This window comes from Narcine bancroftii, chromosome 7 (assembly GCF_036971445.1).
Source record: "Narcine bancroftii isolate sNarBan1 chromosome 7, sNarBan1.hap1, whole genome shotgun sequence".
In the NCBI taxonomy this organism is placed as follows: domain Eukaryota; kingdom Metazoa; phylum Chordata; class Chondrichthyes; order Torpediniformes; family Narcinidae; genus Narcine; species Narcine bancroftii.
Genome location: NC_091475.1, coordinates 209,906,985 through 209,931,264, shown reverse-complemented (window position 1 = coordinate 209,931,264; position 24,280 = coordinate 209,906,985). Strand labels below are relative to the sequence as shown.

Sequence of the window (24,280 nt, the reverse complement as noted above, 5' to 3'; positions counted from 1 at the left end):
ATGGGGGAGGCAGGGTCTGAACCAGTGGTTCTCAACCTTTTTCTTTCCACTCACATCCCACTTTAAGCAATCCCTCTGCCATGGATACACAAGTAGGGGGGTGCTAACGGAAACTGGAGAAGTCGAGGCTAATACCATCTGGTTGGAGGGTTCCCAGATGCAATACAAGGTGATGTTTGTCGGTGGTCTCAGTCTAGCAGTGCATGAGACCATGAACAGACAAGTCAGCAAGGGAATGGGACGGGGAATTGAAATCCACCCGCAAGCTGGAGAAGAACACCCTAAAGCTGGGCACTCTAGAGACAGCCTTAACTGGGAGGTCCCCGCTATGGTGGCAGACAGGGCCGAGCTGCTCAACCAAGTGACCTCCCAGTCATCTGATGGAGAGGAGACGGCAGCAGGATCTCTGGGTGTAATAGACGACCTGTGCGGTTTCACGTGTTGTTCAACTTGGAAGGTCTGCTTGGGGCCCCTGAGTGGTGGCAAGAGGAGGAGGAGCGGGCGCAAGTGTTAAGCACTTCCTTCGGTCACGGTGGGGGTAGATGCCAAGGGGATGATTGGTGAGGAGAGAGGAGTGGACTGGGGGGTGGGGGGGGGTCGCATGGATAAAGGAAACCTCCGCAAAACTATTCACTGGCATGAAGTAGACTGTATGGCGGAGAAGGGAAGTAGAGGAGAGCTCATGGCTAGATGACATTGCATGTGAAAATTAATATCATTTCCCTTGCAATCCAAAATGTCCACGTCCCACTGTTCACCCCACAGACCTCAGCACTAAGCCTAATACGCCTAGTCTGTAAACTGCCAACAATGTTTACTCAGACTACTTGCAGCTATTTGCAATTGAATTGTCTGAAAATGAATTTGCCCAACAGTTTTGCAATCCTGGTCAAATTTTTGCAAACTTTGCAAAAAAAAGTATCCAGTCAGGAATTCACAGCTGAAATTGCAAAGAAAATCAACGAACAGGAACTGAGTTTAACTTACAATTGCAAAATTACCTGAAAACCGTTGGCAAGGACGTGCCTGGGTAAAGCTACGTTGGGGGAGACCGAACAGATTCTGGGTCATCGTTTCATTGAGAACCTTTGCTCTGCCCGCTGAATCAGCAAAACCACTGCCCTGCTGTGCAGCTCAGTGGCGAGACCGCTGGTCTTGTCAACCAGAGTGGGGGTCACGAGTTTGTGCCTGGCTGGGGCCTGATGTCTGCTGGTCAAAGTGGTGACTCTGTCTGCCTTACGTTAAAGAATTTCACGCAGGTTACATTCTAAATGTTGGAACCTTTATCGCGTGTCTGGCCATGGGTTGGTCCTGCCAAACTGACGCCACCCGCAAACCGGAGGAAATCGCCTTATACTCTGTCTGGGCACTCTACAGCTTTAACACCGACCTCCAATTTCCATCAACCATCCCCCCACCCCCCCACCCCCGTCTCTCTCTCCCTACTGTCTCATTTCCTGCAACACCCACCCTCTTCCGTTACTACTTAGAGAGCTACCCTCTTCTATCATTTCTCAGCTTTAATTTCTACCCTCCCACCTGCATCCACCGATAACCTCTTGCCTGTTAATCTGCGTGCCGCCCCCTTCCTCCCCCACCATTTCTTCCCCCAGCACCTGCCTATTCTTTTTGCTCACACCTCGACAAACTGCTCGGACGCGAAACGCTGGTTCCTACGGATGCTGCATGGGCCGTTGGGGTTTCTCCAACATGTTTGTGCGTGGCACTTGACCCCAGCGCCTGCAGACCTTCGTGGCAAGTGCTAAGCAATGGAAAGAGGAGCATCAAAGTGGCACAGAGGCAACAATGGTGCTAAATAGAGAATGGAAATGTAGAGTTATGACACTCACCATCTGAAAAGTGTGATGGATTATGTTATATTTCATATTGTACATAGATATGTTTTAAAGGAGATAAACTGTGGCAGGTTTTTTTTAAGTGTAGGTCACAAACAAGCACTTCACAACACAGATCTCATTTAAAATGTGAGAGCTCTGCTCAAACCAGACAGTCCAGGCTCCCAGTGTCTTTGTAAAACCTTTGAAGGCCTAGAAGGACTTCACAAGAAGGTGTTAATTGAACCTGCTGTGGAGTAATGGACTATTGTTTTGGAAAGCAACAGATGAACGAACTCGGAAGATCAGGTCCGGTGCCACAGTCTGTCTGAGTGCTAAGAGGGTCATGTGGTTTTCTCTGAGTGAGAGAGAGAGAGCGCGAGAGAATCGAGTCCGACAGTCCAGCAGCAGCTTGTGGAAAAACCCCATTTGGAAGATGGGTTGTGAGTTCTTAGTTCAGCCTGGTCAAAGCCCAAATGGTCCATGCAAGAGGAGATGGCTGGCTGGATGTTTCACCTGAGATAAGGGAAACAGAAAAGGAACTCTGTGGTGACCTGAAAGAAAGAGGTGATCATCTGGAAAACCCTGAGGGGGCAAGTTTCTTCAGTAAGACACTGAAGTGGCTGATCTGAAGGAGTCAGCTTGTGTCCAATCTCTCTCTGAAAACCCGACAAGTACCTTCCTGAGCAGTAACCATTTACCTTTTCAGCACCAAAGCCTGGAGAAGATTCATAAAAGTTAAATTCTGTGCACAGTTAAAGAATTGCCTAATACCAGTGAACTTGGAGGAGTGAGAAGTGAGATTGGACTGTGACTCAAAGAACTTTTCTGAACTACACGTGCACTTAGAATTAGAAGGGGGTTAAGTTAATAGTAATAAGTTAAAGATTGATCTTGTTTTCATATTTAAAGATGATTAAAATTTTGTTTAAGTAACCATTTGTCTTAGTGAATTTCTATTGCTGCTGAGATTTGGGGTCCTCTGGGCCCGTAACAAAAGACTGTTTTTTTTGTGAAGGATCTATTGTGAATAAAGTTCAGTTTTGGAAAAATATCTCTCCAAGCTGCACAACGTTAGTTTTGCAGAAGAGAGCAAAAGGAAAGCATCATATTGAAAGGTGTTGCTTATGGGAAAGAGTACGAGAATAATGAGGGGAGTGGTTAGAGATGGCAGAGTTTAGATGTGGAGAGAATTAAATTTCCAGCTGCAGGATTGGTTATGGGCATGTGCAGTAAACAATAAGTTAATCTAACGAACCTTATCAGTTATCGTCGGGGGATACGAATACACAGAAACTAGTCACAAAATACAGAAAGGTTCTTCTGCAAGCAGACCAACAGATCATCTCCAACATTCATACAGGGTGGCACGGTTGGCGCAAAACCTTGACAGGGCCAGCAACCAAGATGTCTATAAGGAGTTGGTACATTTTCCCCATGTCAGCGTAGCGTGGGTTTTCCCCAGGGGCCTCCAGTTTCCTCTCACTTTTCGAAACGCAAGTTAATTGTGTGGCATGGGTTCGAGGGCTGAAATGGCCTGTTACCATGCTGTAAGTCTGAATAAAATTTAAAAAAAGACGTACAAGAATGCAATGGAAAAGAAAATTGGCATCAAGCAAGGGCAGCATGAGAGCACTGTTGTGGAGTTCATTCAGGAGCCTGATGGCTACAGGGAAGTAACTCTTTCAGCCTATTTTCCCCCTCTTGGCCCTTCTCCCCAATTGGGTGATGGGTCCTTCAGTGTTTGCCTTTCTTGGGTAGTGGGTAGAGGGGAAGGAAGTTTGAGTCATAATTATGCCAATGAGGAGAGATTGAATCATCTGGGACTGTACTTGCTGGAATTTAGAAGAGGGAATCTTACAGAAATGCATAAAATTATGATCAGATAGAAGTTCGTAAGTGGTTTCCATTGGTGGGGGAGACTAGAACAAGGAGACTAGAACAAGGGGACATAGCCTCAAGATCTAGGACGGAGATGAGGAGGAACTGCTTTTCCCAGAGGGGGGTGAATCTGTGGATTTTGCTGCCCATTGAAGCAGTGGATGTGACCTCAGTAAATGTATTTAAGACGAGGTTGGATAGATTTTTAGATAGTGGGGGAATTAAGGGGTATGGGGTAAAAGGAGATAGGTGGTGATGAGCCTATCAGCAGTGATCTCATCGAATGGCGGACCAGGCTCAGCGGGCCGGATGGCCGACTCCTGCTCCCTGTGCTCTACGTTGTTAGGAGGGGCAGCCATCCACTCAGTGGGGTCAGGCCGCACTTATGGAGGAAAATGGGCCGTCATTATTTCAGGTCAAAATACCGTTTCAAGACCGTGGAGTGACATGGCTCATTTACACACTCCACTGTTGAAACCAATATAGGATTGGTCTCATTACTGGAAGCAGTTCAGAGAAGGCCAACTCAGCTCGTCCTGCGAGGAAAACTTGGACAAGCAGGATTTGAGTCCACTGGATATTTAGAAGTATACAGTTTTAAAAAAAAGTACAAGGATGTGCTGAAACTGAGTTAGTTTTTCCCTGGAGCGTAAAAGAATGAGGGGAGATTTAATCGAGGAATACAAAATGATGAGGGGTGCAGCTAGAGCAAATGCAAGCAGGGCTTTTTTTCCACAGAGGGTGGGTGAGGCAAGAAGTCGAGGGCAAGGGTTAAGGGTGAAAGGGGAAAGTGTTTAAAGGGAACCTCGAGGGGAACGACACAGAGAGTGGTGGGGGTGTGGATCGAACTGACAGCTGCAGTGGTGAATTCATGCTCGATGTTAACATTTAAGGAAAATTTGGATGGGATAGACCAGTGGGACGAGACCAAGTACAGATTAGAAGGCCTGAAGGCCCTGTTTCTGTTCTACTCTATGGAAGCCATTCATCCTCTAAGCCTGTGCTAGTTCTGAGTAATTAGCCCAGAATATAGGGATACAGCATATAGTAACAGGCCCTTGGGAAGAGCCAGAATAATAATTTGGCACAGATTAGAGGGGTTGAAGGGCCATTGTCAATTACAACATTTTAATGACATTGGGACAGAAGGATAGGGACCAAATGAGACTAGCCCAGAATTCCAGCATGAGTTGGGTAGAAGAGCCTGTTCCGTGCTGTCTGTCCGAGTCGAAGCAGCACTCTTGCCATGCATGCAGTTCACATGTGCCCCACCGGCCACTTCAACCTGAATTGCTGAGTAAACATTATAAAAGCCCCCGATAAAATAAATGTGCGCTACATGGATTCTAGCAGCCCTGCTTCACGTGGGGAACAGCATGCAGGCAGCACGAACACAGCAGGATTTTCCACTGGGGTTACTCAACAGTAATTAAACCAAAGTCCGTCAGCTGCTTATCACTGATCTCTCCAGCTCTGTCTAGTCCAGCTGGCATTGTGCTATTGTGGCTGTCAATAAAGACCCATTGGTGATTAGCTTTTAAAGTATAAGATAATCCAATCATTTAGATGCTCTCTGTCCTTTTGCCAGATGTTTGCTTTTTAAATGTATATAGGATGTCCAAGGTCTTCTCCGGAGCATTAGAGATTGAGGGAGACCTGAGCCTTGGCAAGGAGCGTTGACAGTGTGGACAGTCAGAATCTTTTTTTCTTCTCCCCAGGGCAACAGTGTTCTACACTGACGGGACACATGTTTGAGGGGAGGGAGCGGAAGTTTAAGGGAGATGTTTTACACAGAGAGTGGTGGGTGCCTGGAATGGGCTGCCAGGAGCTGTGGAGGATGCAGATACAAAAGTGGGGTGTTGTAAGAGCCCTCTAGATCGACACACAAGTATGAAGGGGAGGGAGGGACATGGATCAATCTTGGGCAAACAGCAGTTTTAGTTAGATTTTGGCATTGTGTTTAGCAGAGACATATGGGCCAAAGGGTCTGTTCTTCTGCTCCACTTGTTCTAGGGGACTCTGCAGATGCTCCCTGACCTGCCTTTCTGTTCTCTTTGCAGAAGTACGAAAGCCTTGTGGTAATTTTTCAGGTGTTTGGTGACACCCCACCTGGAGTTGTTGGGAGCAATTTTGGGTCTCCTTTGCCCAAGAAGGGATGCACTTGTCCCAGGGAGAGTGCACGGAGGACTCACTAAACGAACATAGATAAGTGAGTGGGCAAGGGTCTGGCAGGTGGAGTACAATGTTGGTAAATGTCATATTATCCAATTTGGAAGGAGAAATGGAAGATCAGAATATTATTTAAATGGCAAGCGCTTGCAGCACGCTGCCGTGCAGAAGGACTTGGGAGGGCTTGTGCATGAATCGCAATAGATTGGTTTGCAGGGCTACCAGGAATGTTGGCCTTCGTTGCTGAAGGGATTGAAATTAAGAGCAGGCAGGTCATGGTGCAACCGTACAAGGTCCTGGCGAGGCCGCATCTGGAGCACGGCGTGCAGTTCTAGTCTTCTTATTTGAGGAAGGAGGCACTGGCTTTGGAGGAGGTTCGCCAGGTTGATTCCAGGGAGGAGGGGGTTGGCCCATGAGGAGAGATTGAATCGTCTGTATTCATCGGAATTTAGAAGGATGAGAGGGGATCTTGTAAAAACCCATACCACCCAATTAACCTGCACCCCCGTACATTTTGAAGGGTGGGAGGAAATCAGAGTCCCTGGAGTAAACCCACGCAGACACAGGGAGAATATACAAACTCCTTACGGGCACTAGCGAATTAGAATCCAGGATGCCGGCGCTGTAATAGCATTGCGCTAACCAGTATGCTGACCACATTGCCCTTGCATCTCCTTTAACCTAGCCCTGCCCCACCCAATTTAAATGCATGTCCTCTGGCATGCAGTTTTATTCCAACCATCTACCCTACCAATGTCTCTCACAATTTTATAAATCTATCCGATCTACATGGTTAGGACAAAGGGAACATCACTTAAGGGTGAGGCCAGGATTGTTATAAGGATAAGTTGTTGAACAAAAGCTATAAAGTAATTAGAGAGCAAGATCACGTAGGAATGAAAGAATTGCAAAATGCAGGGCTGGTGGGCTTGCACAGCAGGTCAGAAGGTTCTACTGAACACATAACAGAGCACCCAGTTCCTGGGAGTAAACATCTTGTGACCAGCCCTGGTCCGTCCACGTCAACACAAAGGCTAAGGAATTGCACCAGCACATCTACTTCCTCAGAAGCCTGCGCAAATTCAGCACAGCGACATTGTCCCTGTCAACGTCTACAGGGGCCTCCCCGTTGAAAGCATCCTGTCAGGGCGTGTCACTGCGCGAGACGGAAACTCCTCCACCCAAGACCGCAAGCAACCACAGAGGATTGTGAACATGGCTCAAAACCTCCCCTCCATTAACTGAGTCTACATTTCCTGCCGCCTTGGAAAAGTGGCCAACAAATTACAAGATTCACCCCACCCCCAATCCCATCAGGGAGAAGATACGAAGGTGAGAAGGCCCACCTCACGGATGTAACCTCATCAGTAAAAATCTTTCGCCTTTGCTCCGTACCAACTGATCTCTCTCTGTAACTCTACTCCTCTTCTTGTCTTATTTGCACCACGTACGAGATGTCCAACCAGTTTGCTTGCGAAACAACCTCCCTCACAGCATCTTCATACACGTGACGATAAACTTGAGTGCAATACACAAAAGTGCGGGAGAAACTCAACAGGTTATGCAACGTCTTTAGGCAGGGATTATAGATGCTGCACAACCTGCTGAGCTTCTCCCGCACTTTGCTCTACAATCACGGTGTCTGCAGACTTTCCTGTTTAACTGACAATAATCTTGAATATGCTTTGCAGATTCAGTATTAAATTCTACAAAGGAGGTAATGCGTTTTCGCTGCCAGCAAGGGGAGGCCTGGTCCAGAGATCAGATTTACATAAGAAATTGGCGATCTCTTTCCCGATCTACTCACTTTGATGGGGAAGTATTCTCGGAAGTATCGCCACACAGCCCAGTTCCGAACCCACGCCGACCGGCGACCTCCTGTAAAGTGAATGCACTAGTTTCCATCTGCTTTTTGAATGGAGCACCTAATACACAAAATTGGTGCACCTCTCAATTCTCCATGCCCCCCCCACCTGCAGCTGGGACCACCTGGGCTGGAGAGAGAAAAGATCTAGTTTAGGGACTAATGGAAACTGGAAGGCGTTGATGTTAATACCCTCTAGTTTGAGGGTACCCAGGAGAAAATGAGGTGCTGTTCCTCCAATTCTCAGTCTTGCATTACATGAGACCATGGACAGACATATAAGCAAGGGAATGGGGCTAGGAATTGAAATGGGTGGCCACTGGGAGATCCCTGCTGTTGGGGCGGGCAGAGCCGAGGTGTCTGTTGGTGACTGCTTTTAGCGTACACCTTGATGAAGGTCTCATTCCTGAAACGTCAGTATACATCTTTACCTTCGATGGACGCGGCAAGATTTGCCAAGTTCCTCCAACTACAGCGTCTGCAGACTTCCATGTTTCACTCTACCCATTGGAATTTGGAAGGATGAGGGGAGATCTCATTGAAACATATCAGATACTAAAAGGGCTAGATAGAGTGGATGTGGAGAGGCAACATCATGAGCCAAAGGCCTCTACTGTGGTACAAGGTCCTGTCATTTTTACAGAACCAATCCCAGCAAATTGGTTCTTGCATGCATCCAACCATGTGCAGATTACAAGATTGCACCCTTTTTTTTTCCTTGTCCCAGTGTATTCACCCTAACAGGGATGAAATTCCTAGCTCAACAAGGAAGGACCTCTGTTGTAAAATACAAAAGTCTGCAGATACCATGACTGAAGTAAGAGCATGATGTTGGAGAAATTCAGCTGGCCAAACAGTGTCATCTATAAAACAAAACTAAAGGAACATAACCAATGTTTTGGACTTGAGCCCTTCATAAATTATTACCTTGAAGAGCTCAAGCCCGAACCTTTGGTTATTTACCTTTTTCTTTTTTCTATAAAGTTCACCGTTTGACCTGCTGAGTTTTGCTAGCATCGTGCTTTTACTAGAAGGACCTCTGTTACTGCCCTGAGAATTGGCCAAGAGCAACCTTCGAGGAACTAACCACCCAGAATATCAATGGTGCAAACCACAGACCTGTCTGAAGTGGTTATAAGAGGATGGAAGGTGCGTCCCAATCGGCCACCAAGCTAAAGTACACACCAACATTTGGTTAACTTTTTGATGATGTCCTTCACTGCCCATTCCCGATGCCTTGAGACGGCGAGGTGTTCCCACTGTACCAGTGGGGATGGAGCCCTCAGGATTTGGATGCGGCGAAAGACGAGGGACCTGCGGCACATTTCCCAATCTTTCAGGGTGGCATGCGAGTTCAACGGGGACCTGCAGTGGTGGCGGTTTCACCCGGTGGCCACTGCTCTTGTCCTCCTTGGTGGGAGAAGCAACAGATTTAGGAGGGCTTGTCCGGGTAGCCTGGACGAATAACTACAGGGCATTTTGTGGAATGATCACACTCACAAGAGTTACAAAAAAAAAACAATCACCGCCAGCTTCAAAGGGAGCCACCTCTCTGCTGTGATCAGATTTTGGTACAGACATCTTGTGTTGGTGTGGTCTGGGACTGCCGATGGTTTGAACTGAATGGCTGCGGGAGTACTGGAAGTGAATCCACAGACACTGGGGACTCTGGGGAGAATCTCTTTTGCTTCTCTTTCTCCGACTTTAAGGGGTGCTGGACATTCCTAATGTTAATGAAAAATCTGGCAGACAATTTGGTGTAATATTACACTTCTGTTTTATTACAGGACCATAAATACTATCTGATTATCAAATGACACTGGTGTTGTTTTTTTTTCCTCTGTTACACAAACTCCGCACGTTATGTTTTATTTTATATAACCTGTTTAACAGTCACATAGCGTGGAAACAGGCCCTTCGGCCGAACTTGCCCATGCTGACCAAAATGTCCCACCTGCTTACGTTTGGCCCTTATCCCTCTAAACACATCTTATCTCTACACCTGTCCAAATGTTTCTCAAACATTGCAATAGCCCCCACTTCAATCACCTCCTCCTCCAGCGGCCCGTTCCACACACCCACCACCCTCTGTGTGCAAGGTTACCCTCTCAAGTTAGTTTTAAATATCTCTCCCCCCCATCCCCCCATGTCCTCTGGTTATAGATTATCCCTACTTAGGGCAAAAGACTCTGGGTTCACCTGATCTTTTCCTCTCGATATTGTCCACCTTTGTGAGATCACCCCTCACCCTCCTGCATTCCAATGAATAAAGCCCCAGCCTGCTTCACCTCTCCCTGGCAACAACCTCATCAATCTTTTCTGCACCCTCTCCAACTCGACGACATTTTTCCTACAGCTCGGTGACCAAAACTGACCACAATCTTCCAAATGGGGTCCCTTACCATCCTCTTATGCAATGGCAACGTGATCTCCCAACTTCTGTACTCTAATACTCTGACTGATATAAGTCAATGTGTTGAAAATATTTTTAACCCCTCCCCTATCTACCCAAGATACCACTTTCACTCCCAGACCCCTACCATTCACTGTGTAGGTCAGAGGATCTCAACCTTTTTCTTTCCAATCACATCCCACTTTAAGTCACCCCTATGCCATCGGTGCTCTGTAAGGGATTGCTTAAGGTGGGATGTGGGTGGGAAGGGAAGGTTGAGAATCACTGCTCTAGACCCAATAGTTACTGAAATATTTGGCTGGAGAAAAAATGGTCATTGGCCCATTTCCTTTGGAGTTCTGAAACCGTGCACATAACGAGTCAATGAGGGACGATTAAAACGGTGGTTTTCAAACTTTTTATTTCCACCCACATCCACCTTAAGCCATCCCTTACTAATCACAGAGCACCGATGGTGTAGAGATGACCTAAATTAGTATGTGAGTGGAAAGATAAAGGTTGAGAACCACTGTTGTAGGTCCTACCTACATTAGACCTCCCAAATACATGCATTTCTCTGCATCAAAATCCATCAACTATTCCTCTGCTCGTCTGTCCATTCGACCAAGAGTATTTCTACCCCGTAATCATCAGGTTACAAAACAAACCCTACATCTGTGCTGCCATTGTTGGGACTAATCGATCTGTTGTAAAGATATTATGCAAAATATGCTGCTTCACTGCATGGCTGTGAGAATATTAGAGAGAACCTGTTAGACTGCTCACAGATGAACCCTGGTCACTGCACTTTTGCACACTGTGACAAATAAGCAACAAGGATCGGTTGACCTGCCAGGATACTACGCAAAGTAATGTTTATCTGCTGTACAGATGACAACTATATTAAAAAAAAATACACTAAACACCAGCCCGATCCGAGAGGGCGTTGAGGGCAAGAACTCCCGAGGGGCCTTGCGTGCCAAAGAACTCCCAAAGGCGTCCTGACTGCGTCGGAGGTTTGGATCTAGATATCGGGTGGCCGATGGGTCCGAGCAGCTGCGGGAGCGGTGGAGGCAAATCCACGGACACTCAGCGACCCGGAAGGGTCTCACTTTTGCTTTCTGTAAGAAGCACCGGGCGGCGTTGCCTGCCTTATGACAGGAAGAGGGCAATTTCATGGTACATGTTCTGTACCATTGAGCGACAATGAAGGAATCTTGGATTTTTGCCTTCCACAGGGATCACACCCAACCCCTCCCCTACCTGGACGAGGTTAACTGGCCTCTGTGCATGGCCCACAATGAGCCGACCTATTGACTCTGGTTTCCTACCTCGGTTGGGTGTATCCCAGTCAATGATCAGCCAGGAGAAATATAGAGCTGAAAGTGGCCAGCAGTTGGTGAAGAAGATGCAAACCAGGATTATGGTACAACTGATCCCTGCGCAGAGAGAAAAAAAGTACAATTAAAGACTGGGACAAAGATTGGCCAAATGTAAAACCACACCATCTCCATGGGACTATTATTCATTCGCAACTTTACCCGACGTTTAACATCACAGAATAATCAAAAGCGATAGAACAGGGACCTTTAAGGATGGCACAGTTAGTTCAACACTTTTATGGCGTCAGCGATTGGAACCGGTGGGAGGTTCGAATCCCGTGCTGCAAGGGATTTGTACGTTCTCCTCGTATCTATTTGGGTTTTCCCTGGAGGCTCCAGTTTCCTCCCATCATTCCAAACGTACCAGGGGTACAGGTTAATTGGGCAGCACGGACTAGTGGACTGAAATGGGCCTGTTACCACGCTGTGTGTCTACATTTATAATTTTTCACAGCACAATGAAAGCCCACAATGTTGTGCCTACCCATGTTATCCTACTCCCTACCATACACCCCTCTATTTGTCTTGCATCCGTGTGCCTGTCTCAGTGTCTTTTAAATGTCCCTATTGTGCCAGGCTCCATTATCAATCCCAGAGATGCGTTCCAGGCAACCTCTACTCTTAAAAAACTTTTTACCTCTGACGTCTCCCCTAAACTTTCCTCCCCTCACTTTGTCCAGATGCCCTGTGGTATTTGCTAAGTGTGCCATGGAAACAAAGTGCTGGCTGTCCACCCCATGTAAGCCCTTCATAATCTTAAGTACCTTTATTAAGTTCTCTCTCATCCTCTGTTATTTCAAAGCGAAAAGTCCTGGTTCTTTCAACCTTTCCTCATAAGGCACGTTTCTGAATCCAGGTAACACCCTGGTTAATCTCCACACCTTCACTAAAGCTTCCACATCCTTGCTAGAATATCAGAACCAACCTAACCAGAGTTTTATAGAGCTGCAACATTACCTGTCAGCTCTCGATTAACGAAAACCAGCACAACAAACGCCCTCTTAACCACCCCATCAACTTTGAGAGATCTTGGGATCCAGGTCCATAGATCTCCCAGTGCTAATAATCCTGCCATTAACCACGTTCTCTGCCTTCAAAAGTGCATCACTTCACATAATCTGGATTGAACTCCATCTGCCACGTCTTTGCCCAACTCTGCATCATCTACATCACGTTCAAGAAGGTGGCAAGAAGAGATTTATATCGGAGATGTGCGCTTTATTACAGAATAAAATGCTTAAGCCGGATATTCATAAATCTAGATTAAAAAGGGAAAAAGATTTAGGTATATGTATCTCTCAGGATGAGTGGATGAATTTGTGCAAGGATAATGTGACTAAAATTGTAAATGTAAGGTATCAATTGGTTCATTATAATTATATTTAACTAGAGAAATTAAGTAAATATAATTTTATTTCTTCGGATTTATGTTTTACATGTCATAAGGAGGTAGGTTCTTTTTTACATTCTACTTGGTTAAGCGAGATGGTGAAACCTTTTTGGAATAGGTGTAAGGAACTATTAAAAGTTAATTTTATAAGTGAAATTTCCATTAGATCCTTTAGTATTTTTGTTGGGTAATATTAAAAGGTTGAGTTTAGAATTAAAATTAAATAAATTTCAAATTGTGTTTTTTTGAGATTGGCTTTAGCTGTGGCTAGAAAATGTTTGGCAATTACTTGGAAAAATTAGACTAATTTGACTATTCAACGATGGCATTTAGAAATGAGATCTTGTATCCCGTTGGAAAAGATAACATAATTTACGTAATAATTATTCCTTTTTTTGTAAAACTTGGAGCCCGTATTTGGATTATATGGGGTTGAATTATTAAATCCCCTTTCCGCATGTTATGTGGTGTTGCTCCGATCCATGGTAATTAACTGATGAATTTTATGTTATGTGATCTCTTTCTTTTTGGGGGTAGATTAGAGGGGGATGGGCAGGGGGTGGATTGGTTAGGGCAGGGGGTGGATTGGTTAGGGCAGGGGGTGGATTGGTTAGGGCAGGGGGTGGATTGGTTAGGGCAGGGGGTGGATTGGTTAGGGCAGGGGGTGGGAGGTTGTAGGGGTTTAGTTTAAAAAAAATAGATACATAAATATGTATCTATTTTTTCTTTTCTAAATTGTATCCATTATTGTATGTTTAACATGATTTAATAAATAAAATTTTCAAAAAGATTCCTAGAAGATAGATTATAGCACAGTACAGCCCTTGATGCTATGCTGACCTACATATTCCTACCATAGCCCTTGCTACCTATAACCCTCTATGTTTTTTCATCCGTGTGCCAAAGAGTCTCTTCGATGCCCCTAATGTTCTAGCTTCCACCACCACCCCTGGCAATGCATTCCAGGCACCCAAAACTGTATAAAAAAAACTTACCCCTAAAGTCTCCCCTCACTTTGTACAGATGTCCTCTGGTGTTTGCCATTCCTGGCCTAGGGTAAAAGGCACAGGCTGTCCACCTTATCTCAAAATCTTGTAGAACTCCAAGTCTCCTCTCTCCAAGCTCTGCTAACCTTGCCTCATCAGACTTATTTGCCAACTCAAGATTCCTCTATTGTTATGTAACAGTACATGAAAGAGCAGGGAAAGAGCCACCATTAGTGTATTCCGGCATGACAAAAACCGTCTACACCAGCCATTCTCAAGGAGGACCCTACAGGGCTTTTTTACATTCAAGTCAAAGCCTTGTTTTATTTGCACCTCGCGTAACAATTTTTAAAAATATAAATGTAGTACGGAAGAAACCAAAACGATTTCTTCACAGGGAAGGGATCCATAAACTTTGAGCAGAGTCCGAAAGGGGCCATGACCAATAAAGATTGATAATGGCAGTTCTACACTATCCACAACACCTCCAATCTTTGCCTCATTTGCAGAGTCAACCTTTCAATACCAACTCAGTCGTCAAAATACCCTCATTCTCTGAAGTGCTAACAAGTCCTTTTGAGATTCCATTCCCTTGAAGGGAAAAGGTCAATGACATCCAATTGGTACAGTAGCAAAGAAAGTTAGTTTTCTGATTCAGTTCTACTAACTGGTGTCTGTGAGCGGAGTTTGCACCTTCTCCCCATGGCTATTTTAAAAATAATTTAGACACATGGCATGTTACAGGCCCTTCTGCCCAATGAGACCGTGCCACTCAATTGATCTACAACCCGCCATATGTTTTGAAGGGTGGGAGGAAACTGGACCACCCAGGGGAAACTCACGCAGGCACAGGGAGAACGGACAAACTCCTTACAGCCAGTGCCAGATTCAAAACCAGCTCACTGGCACTGTAACTGTGCCGCCCACGGTTTCCCCAGGAAGGCAGAGGTGGCAGGGAAGCATGGGAACAGGTCCCTCAGACCTTCCAGCTTGCACAAAATGATTATTCCACCTAATCCCACTGATCTGCACCCATCCCATATCCCTCCACACCCTTCCCATCCAGATACCTGTCCAAACTCTTCTTTAAAAGTCAAAAATCGCACCTGCATTCACCACTTCAGCTGGCAGCTCGTTCCACCCTTGTTTGCATGAAGAGGTTCCCTGTAAACTTTTCCCCTTTCACCCTTAACCCATGTCCTTTAGTTCTTGACTCACCCGACCTCAGTGGGGAAAAGCCCCGCTTGCATTTACGCTATCTATGCCCCTCATAATTTTATACACCCCTAACAAATCTCCCCATTCATTCTCCAGGGGATAGAAATCCTAACCTGCTTAACCTCAGCTCTTGCCAAGATTGTAAACTGAAGGGCCTGTTCTTCAGTTAACATTTAATTTTTTAATTTTATTTAATATAAAAATCACTTAAACATATTACAATATTTCAAACAATCCAAATACATGTGGCATTTTATGTATTAAAAAAAATGAAAATAAAAAAATATAAAAGGAATACCTCCTCTAAATCCACCCCCTCCCCAAGACTAAAAAATAAAGAAAAGGGACAAGAAAACCACTTTACTTTCCAATATGTAGACTTATAGGAGAAAGGGGATGTTCGAGATTCATTTAAATTTCAATACCAACAGTTTGTAAATATGGGTTCCATATTTTATAAAATGTATGATATTTATCTCTTAAATTATATGTAATTTTCTCAAGTGGAATCCAACTCAGAACTTCTGCCATCTGCTCATTCCCAGATCAGTATCCGACTTCCAAGTTATAGCAGAACATTTTCTAGCTATTTGCCAAGACAATTTGAACAAATTTTACCTGATACATGTTTAATTTTAATTTAGGTTTAGTTCCTCTAACACAGTGATTCTCAACCTTTTTCTTCCCACTCACATTCCACTTTAAGTCATCCCTCTGCCATCACTGCTCTGTAATTAGTAAGGGATTGCTTAAGGTGAGATGTGGGTGGGAAGGGAAGGTTGAGAATTGCTGCTCTAGACCCAATTGTTACTGAAATATTTGGCTTGAGAAAAATGGTCATAGGTCCATTTCCTTTGGCGTTCTGAAACCGTGCACATAACAAGTCCATGAGGGACGATTAAATCAGTGGTTTGCAAACTTTTTCTTCCCACCCACATCCTACCTTAGACAATCTCTTACTAATCACAGAGCACTGATGGCAAAGGGAATACTTAAAGTGGATGCAAGTGGAAAGAAAAAGGTTGAGAAAGACTGCTCTAACATCTTCCAGTAGAAATAACATTGGATCCTATGGGAATCTTACTCCAGATATTCGTTCTAATAAATTACCTAAATCAAGCCAGAAGGGTTTAATTGTGGAACATGGCCAAGTTGAATGCAAAAAGTACCAACTTCTTGTCCACATCTAAATACAATTCATATTATATGTAACTTTTACGGTGTTAAAAATAACTGATGAATAAAATTATATTGAACTAACCAATTTTATTGAACTTTTCATACTCTATGTATCTGAATCCATCTACATTCATCTATTTGCTTATTTAAATCTACCTCGCATTTATGACTTGATTTATGAACTCTCTCTTTTGGAGCCTTCTTTTGTAATAATTTATACACGTCTGAATGAATTTCTTTACATCCCTAGTACTTAATAATTCAACTTCTGTCTCCACCCTGCAATACTAAATCATGACCAAAAATTTCACAAAAAATCCTCTCAACTTGATAATAAAATTTTGTATTTCCCACTATCTTAAATTTTTCCTTCATTCTACTCAAAGTAATACATTTCCCAGCTTCGAAACAATCTTTAATTTTCTTAATAACATTTAATTGTTAAATAATGCACAAATTACCTACCCATAATTAGAAAGGTTATAACCCATTGATAGACTGATATCATTTGCAAGTGCTGTTCTATTTTGGACCTGGCTATCCATGGTAGGGATGGCAGATGACTCAACGCAGAGAGGATGCTTTCACCAGTTCCTAAAGAAAAGTGAAACACAAATGTTAAAGGTTACTTCTGTTCACCCTTCCAGGATCTTCAAAAAAATCCTAACATTCCAATAGCGCCCGGCACAGACAATGATCCACAGTTATAAATACATAACCAGAACAATCAGTCAGCGAGCGTGGAGAGATGGCGTAGAGACTAGACGTGTAATCTCTGCCCTCTCTGGTCAGACTTTTAAGTGCCCATTTTTTAACCCTTTGTTTTTAATTTTAAAACTTTCATTTTCAGTTTGATATTTTGGTGAACCATTATGGCTACTAATGTTTAAAAAAAAAACTAAGTCCCAGTTACAAAAGAAAATACAGTTTCGAAACTCTAACTGGGGCCTAAACAACTTGAAACAGCCTCGGATCCATTTTCAGCGATCCCCAAGCTCCAACGATCGCTGGTGGGGACAAAAGTTAAGGTAACAGCTACTCACCAGTCTCAAGATGGCGCTGGTTTGACCCGTTCTGCGGAGGAAGGAGTGCGCTCCCGAGAAGTCGGGCACGAGCCTGGAGGCTTGCTACAAAGAACATCCCCAATGGAAGAGACGGGAGCATGGAGGAAGAGGACTGTGACGGTAGACACGCAATCTATAGCGACTGTGGGCTTGGATAGCGCCGTTAATTATGGAGAACTCCGTAATTTTATGAAAAAATGGTCTGCGGGGGGAGGGCAGCGACGACCCCCTGAGGAAGTTGGGGGTTCGTCATTGGGTGTCCAAACTCGCAGCAAAACGACTAATGCTACCTTTTGAAGTACAACCAGAAGAGGACTTACCTTACTCTACTACTGCAAAGGAAATGGAAGAAGAGCTGGAAGAAAGTGAGTTACAAATTACGGAACCGGATTCTACATTTCAAAATGCACCTCAGCCTGTTTACATGATGCTTGAAGGTATTGCTTTTTATTTGGATGTTATTACTGGTCAATTGAACCAGCTGGTTCAAATGAATTCTGATACAAGCTTAGACCTAACTGTGGTTAAGGCAGAAGCTAAAGAAAATTGGGAAAACTTAAAAAAAATTTGAAGCTTCTCTTTCTGAATGTAAACAACAGGTACAATCCAATACAGAAACAATAGTAAAGGTGGAAAAATCAATTAAAGATTTAGGAGCCCGGGAAAAAGACTTAAAAAAAAAATAGACTATTTGGAAAATCTAAGCAGAAGAAATAATGTGAAAATTGTGGGTTTGCCAGAAGGTCAAGATCCCGTCAATTTTTAAAAAAAAGTGGATTCCCCAGAAGTTGGGGGAAAAGTCTTTTCCTGATGGATTGGTATTGGAAAGAGCACATAGAGCTTTAAGAAGACCACCCCTACCTGTTTGGACAGAGAGACAATTCTTCAACTTGCAGCTCAAAATGCATGACAAAGGCAAGCTCTAATAATGATTCAGAATAGTAGAGTTTTCTTCTACCCTGATTTGAGTCAAGATGTCATCAGACGCCAACGTGAATTTAATCTAGTTAAAGATGTTTTATGGCTTATAAAGGTTACAAATTTGCTTTTCGTTACCCTGCTGTGTTGAAAGTGTTTTATGGAAACTATCAGTCTCATTTCTTTGAGAGTGAGCATGAAGCAATGGTTTTTGCTAATTCGTTACTGGATGTCAGAGGACAAAGAAGAAGTCCACCATTATCTCCCAAAAGAAAATCTGACGGTCTTGGAAATGGACAAAATGGCAGAAGTGGAAAGAACGGGAATGGAAAGAGTTCATCTACTCTTGAAATGAGTTCACCATCTGGACTAGAATCTCAAGGCTGATTTTTTGTAATATGTTAATATTTTTGATTGGCTGGCTGAGGAGGGGGGGGGGGGGAATATTGCACTAACTTCTTTGTTAGTCATCAGTCACTAATGGGTAATCCACACCCAGTTTTTTTTGGTAGTTTTTTTTGTTATTTTTCTTTTCTCTTATTAATGAATATTATTTTTATTTGGTGGGCCTATATATTTTAATTTGAGGGTCCTATACAAATTTTTTTTCTTTGTTATTATTAATTTTGTGATTATTTTTGGTATTTAGCAATTGCATTAGATATGTCAAATTTGAAATTTGCTATCTTTCATGTTCAGGGATTAAACAACCCAATCAAGCGTAAGCGACTTTTGCCATATATCAAAAAGATGAAGATTGATATTGCTTTTTTACAGGAGACACATTTGAATGAAAAGGAGAGTATGAGATTGAAAAGGGATTGGGTTGGACATGTTTTTTCTTCTTCATTTAACTCCAAAGCTAAGGGAGTAGCAATTTTGATACATAAAAATTTATCTTTTGAATTACAATCAATGGAAATGAATGCAGGATGTATTCTTAAATTGAATTGTAAGATTTTTAATGAATTTTGGACTTTACTTATTATTTATGCATCGAATGTGGATGATGAAGCATTTATTTCGGATGCTTTTCTGCTTCTGGGGCAAGCTAATGAAAATGTTCTGGTTGGAGGAGATTTTAACTGTGTTTTGGAACTTTTATTAGATAAATCTCCAAAAAATGTTAAAAAATCCAAAATGGCAATTCAAATTCGAGCTTTAATGGAAGATTTTAATTTAGTGGACATTTGGCGACGTCTCAACCCAACAGAGAAGGATTTCTCTTTTTATTCATTTAGACATGAATCTTTTTCCAGAATTGTTTTTTTTTAAAATATAGTATCGGCACATTTACAGGGGAAATTATTGCAAGCAGAATATAAAAGTTGGGTCAGTTCAGATCATTCTTTGTTGTTTTTTTTACTTGTGAGAGTTCTGAAAAAGTTTGTGCAGCTTCTCGTTGGAGATTCAATACGATGTTGTTAAAAAAAGTAGAATTTATTGAATTTTTTAAAAAACAAATCAATCTCTTTTTGGAAGAAAATGTTAACTCCGTTCAGAGTAAATTTATGTTGTGGGATGCTATGAAAGCTTACTTGAGAGATCAAATAATTAGTTATACCTCTAAGGTTGAAAATAATTATCTGACCGAGAGCCTTGAATTAGAGAAACAGATTGATGAATTAGAAAAGGAATTTCAGAGATGTGACAGAAAATCAGAAGATAGAGTTGTCTAGATTGAAATATAATACGTTGCAATCTTATCAATTTGAATGTTTGATTAATAGATCTAAACAACAGTGTTATGAATGGGGTGAGAAAGTGCATGGTACTTGCATGGCAGTTAAAGAAAGAACAGATATCAAGGGTTATTAATGCAGTCAGACAAAATTCGACTGTTACTTACAAACCTCGTGAGATTAATGATGAGTTTCATTCATTTTATAAGAAATTATATATTTCTGAGGAAAAACAGGAGAGTGGATCGATTGATTCCTTTTTATCGATGTTGAAATTACCAGTATTAGAAGAAGACATATCGGAGCTGGAGGCTCCTTTTACTGATTTAGAAATTAAATTGGCTATGTTGAAAATGCCGAGTGGAAAATCACCTGGTGATGATGGGTTTTCATGACTACCAGCCCCCCCACATCTCCATTGGGCACACAAAACTCAAAACGGTCAACCAGTTTACCTATCTCGGCTGCACCATTTCATCAGATGCAAGGATCGACAACGAGATAGACAACAGACTCGCCAAGGCAAATAGCGCCTTTGGAAGACTACACAAAAGAGTCTGGAAAAACAACCAACTGAAAAACCTCACAAAGATAAGCGCATACAGAGCCGTTGTCATACCCACATTCCTGTTCGGCTCCGAATCATGGGTCCTCTACCGGCATCACCTACGGCTCCTAGAACGCTTCCACCAGCGTTGTCTCCGCTCCATCCTCAACATTCATTGGAGCGCTTTCATCCCTAACGTTGAAGTACTCGAGATGGCAGAGGTCGACAGCATCGAGTCCACGCTGCTGAAGATCCAGCTGCGCTGGGTGGGTCACGTCTCCAGAATGGAGGACCATCGCCTTCCCAAGATCGTGTTATATGGCGAGCTCTCCACTGGCCACCGTGACAGAGGTGCACCAAAGAAAAGGTACAAGGACTGCCTAAAGAAATCTCTTGGTGCCTGCCACATTGACCACCGCCAGTGGGCTGATATCGCCTCAAACCATGCATCTTGGCACCTCACAGTTTGGCGGGCAGCAACCTCCTTTGAAGAAGACCGCAGAGCCCACCTCACTGACAAAAGGCAAAGGAGGAAAAACCCAACACCCAACCCCAACCAACCAATTTTCCCCTGCAACCACGTCTGCCTGTCCCACATCGGATTTGTCAGCCACAAACGAGCCTGCAGCTGAAGTGGACATTTACCCCCTCCATAAATGTTCGTCCGCGAAGCCAAGCCAAAGAAAGAAGATAAGGTATTTATCTACAGTGTTTGGAGATGTGATGCGACAGATTAAGGAACATTATGATCTACCTGAATCATGCTCTAGTGCCTTAATTACTGTAATTCCTAAGAAGGATAGAGATCCATTGAAGGTGTCTTCATATAGACCAATTTCTTTGTTAAATGTAGACTATAAAATAATAGCTAAAGTATTAGTGAATCGATTGGCTAAATTTTTACCTAAGTTGATACATATTGATCAAACAGGTTTTATAAAGAATAGATATGCTTCAGATAATATTCTTCAAGTGATTAGTTTGATTAATAACTATCAACAGTGCCCTGACCATCCGAAGGTGATATCTCTCGATGCAGAAAAGGCCTTTGATAGAGTTGAGTGGAATTTTTTTATTTAAAGTTTTAGAGAAATTTAAGTTCGGTCCTTCTTTTATTGGTTGGATTAAAGCTTTATAATAAACCAATAGCCAGGATATTGATAAATGGTCAGATCTCGGAATCTTTTAAATTAACCCGTTCAACTTGACTAGGTTATCCTTTGTCTCCAGCTTTGTTTGCGTTAGTAATTGAACCTTTAGCACAGTTGATACGACAAAATACACAGATACAAAGTATGTGAGTTTTAGATGGGGAGTATAAAATTAATCTATTTGTTGACGATGTACTGGTGTATTTAACAAACCCAGCTCAGTCACTTTTACACTTGAAGGAGTGTTTAACACAATATGGATCTTTGTCTGGATATAAAGTTAATTGTGAAAAAAGTGAAATTTTACCGATAGGTGAAGGAGATTATTCAGTTTATAAGAATATTATTAATTTGAAGTGGACTGATCAAATTAAATATTTGGGTATAAATGTGGATGTTGATTATCAATCTTTATACAAATTAAATTATGTACCGTTAATGAAAAAGATCAAAGCTGATTTGATTAAGAGGAAGGATCTTCCTACAAGTTTAATTGGAAGAATCTTTGGCTTGGCTTCGCGGACGAAGATTTATGGAGGGGTAAATGTCCATGTCAGCTGCAGGCTCGTTTGTGGCTGACAAGCCCGATGTGGGACAGGCAGACACGGTTGCAGTGGTTGCAAGGGAAAATTGGTTGGTTGGGGTTGGGTGTTGGGTTTTTCCTCCTTTGTCTTTTGTCAGTGAGGTGGGCTCTGCGGTCTTCTTCAAAGGAGGTTGCTGCCCGCCGAACTGTGAGGCGCCAAGATGCACGGTTTGAGGCGATATCAGCCCACTGGTGGTGATCAATGTGGCAGGCACCAAGAGATTTCTTTAGGCAGTCCTTGTACCTCTTCTTTGGTGCACCTCTGACACGATGGCCAGTGGAGAGCTCGCCATATAACACGATCTTGGGAAGGCGATGGTCCTCCATTCTGGAGACATGACCTACCCAGCGCAGTTGGATCTTCAACAGCGTGGATTCGATGCTGTCGGCCTCTGCCATCTCGAGTACTTCGATGTTAGGGATGAAGTCGCTCCAATGAATGTTGAGGATGGAGCGGAGACAACGCTGGTGGAAGCGTTAAAAAAAAATATCTTTCCACGTATACAATATTTGTTTCAGTCAATTTGGTGTTTACTTAATAAGAATTTTTTTTAAAGATTTAAATAAAATGGTTAGGGAATTTTTATGGAAGGGTAAATTTCCAAGAGTAGCTTTGAATAAGTTAACTTGGAAATATGCATTAGGGGGATTAAGCTTACCACATTTTCAAAATTATTATGAGGCAGCTCAACTTAAATTTATTAGTTCATTAATGGATTTGGAACGACCCCCTAGTTGGGCTAAAATTGAGATGGGGAATATTTCTGAACTTGAAATGCATCAATTTTTGTTTCGGTGGAATTTAAATTTATTACAACAATATAATGTGCCTATACTAAAACATTTAATGAAGTTATGGATGTGGAAAAATAAGGCTAAATTATTGACTTTAACACCATTATATAATAATCTACTTATTCCTTTTTCAATGTATAATCAATGTTTATTACATTGGAAATCTCAAGGTATAAAAAACTTGGGGGATTGTTTTAAAGAAGATCAAATGAGGGAAGATTTTGGTATTAATGAGAATTCTTTATTCATTTATTATCAACTTCAATCTTTAGTGAAACAAATATTTGGTAGAGATATGATTTTACCTAAATTGACTAAATTTGAATATTTTCTTGTGATTGTACAAAAGAAGGGATATATTTCATTGATGTAACAAATATTACAGGAAAGTATGGAAAAAAAGGGATGGGATAGATCTAAGATTAAATGGGAAAAGGATATTGATCTTACTTTTTCTGAGGATGACTGGTTCGATATTGGTCATGGTAGTGTTACTAGATTGATAAATGTTCGTTATGCAATGGTTAATTACAATTTTTTACATCAACACCTGAAAAGTTTTTAAAAATATGGTTTTAGTGAATCAGACTCTTGTTTTAGATGTGGTAATTCAGTTGGAACTTTTTTTCATGCTGATTGGTTATGTGTACATATACAATCTTTTTGGAAAGCAATTCAATTGTTTTTGGAATATTTGTGTAAGATCAAAATACTCTAGACCCGACAATATTTTTGTTGGGTAAGTTGAAGCCTTTGAAAGATTTGGGATTAGACAAATTTCAGATTGCTTTTGTATATTTAGCTTTATCTGTAGAAAAAATGTATAGCAAGTACTTGGAAATATGCTAATGTGATTGATATTAATAGATGGTATAATGAGATGAAAACTTGTTTGGTAATGGAAAAAATCACGCATGTTTTACATGATAATTATTCTTTTTTTCTTAATAAGTGGTCTTTATATTCAGAATATTTACATTTAGATTTACCTTGATTAGATTTTAGTAAATATATTTCAGTTTTTTTTTCTTCTCTTTGGCTCTCCTAAAGAGAGGTGGCTGAGAGGGGGAGGGGGGGGGGGTTCTTTCTTTTTTTTTCTCATTTTTTTATATATATAAATTTTTTTATTGTTCATAACATGTACTTATTTTACTGTATGTAATAACCTTGTTGAACAAATAAATAAAGTTATTAAAACCATAACAATCAGTCATTTATTGGCCTTGAGACACTGGGTGATCACC

The 24,280-nt window shown here is 42.3% G+C and overlaps 1 protein-coding gene across 1 annotated transcript in view; it reads right to left on the bottom strand.

Annotated features, from left to right (window-relative positions):
- dgat2 (diacylglycerol O-acyltransferase 2) overlaps positions 1-24,280 on the bottom strand; it is an 84,221-nt gene that overhangs the window by 28,754 nt on the left and 31,187 nt on the right. Inside the window, exons 2-4 of the mRNA XM_069892156.1 lie at positions 16,762-16,890; positions 11,473-11,580; positions 7,693-7,763 (exon numbers count right to left, since the gene is read on the bottom strand). Coding sequence (XP_069748257.1) covers positions 7,693-7,763; positions 11,473-11,580; positions 16,762-16,890 — 308 coding nt within the window. The remainder of the gene's footprint in view (positions 1-7,692; positions 7,764-11,472; positions 11,581-16,761; positions 16,891-24,280) is intronic.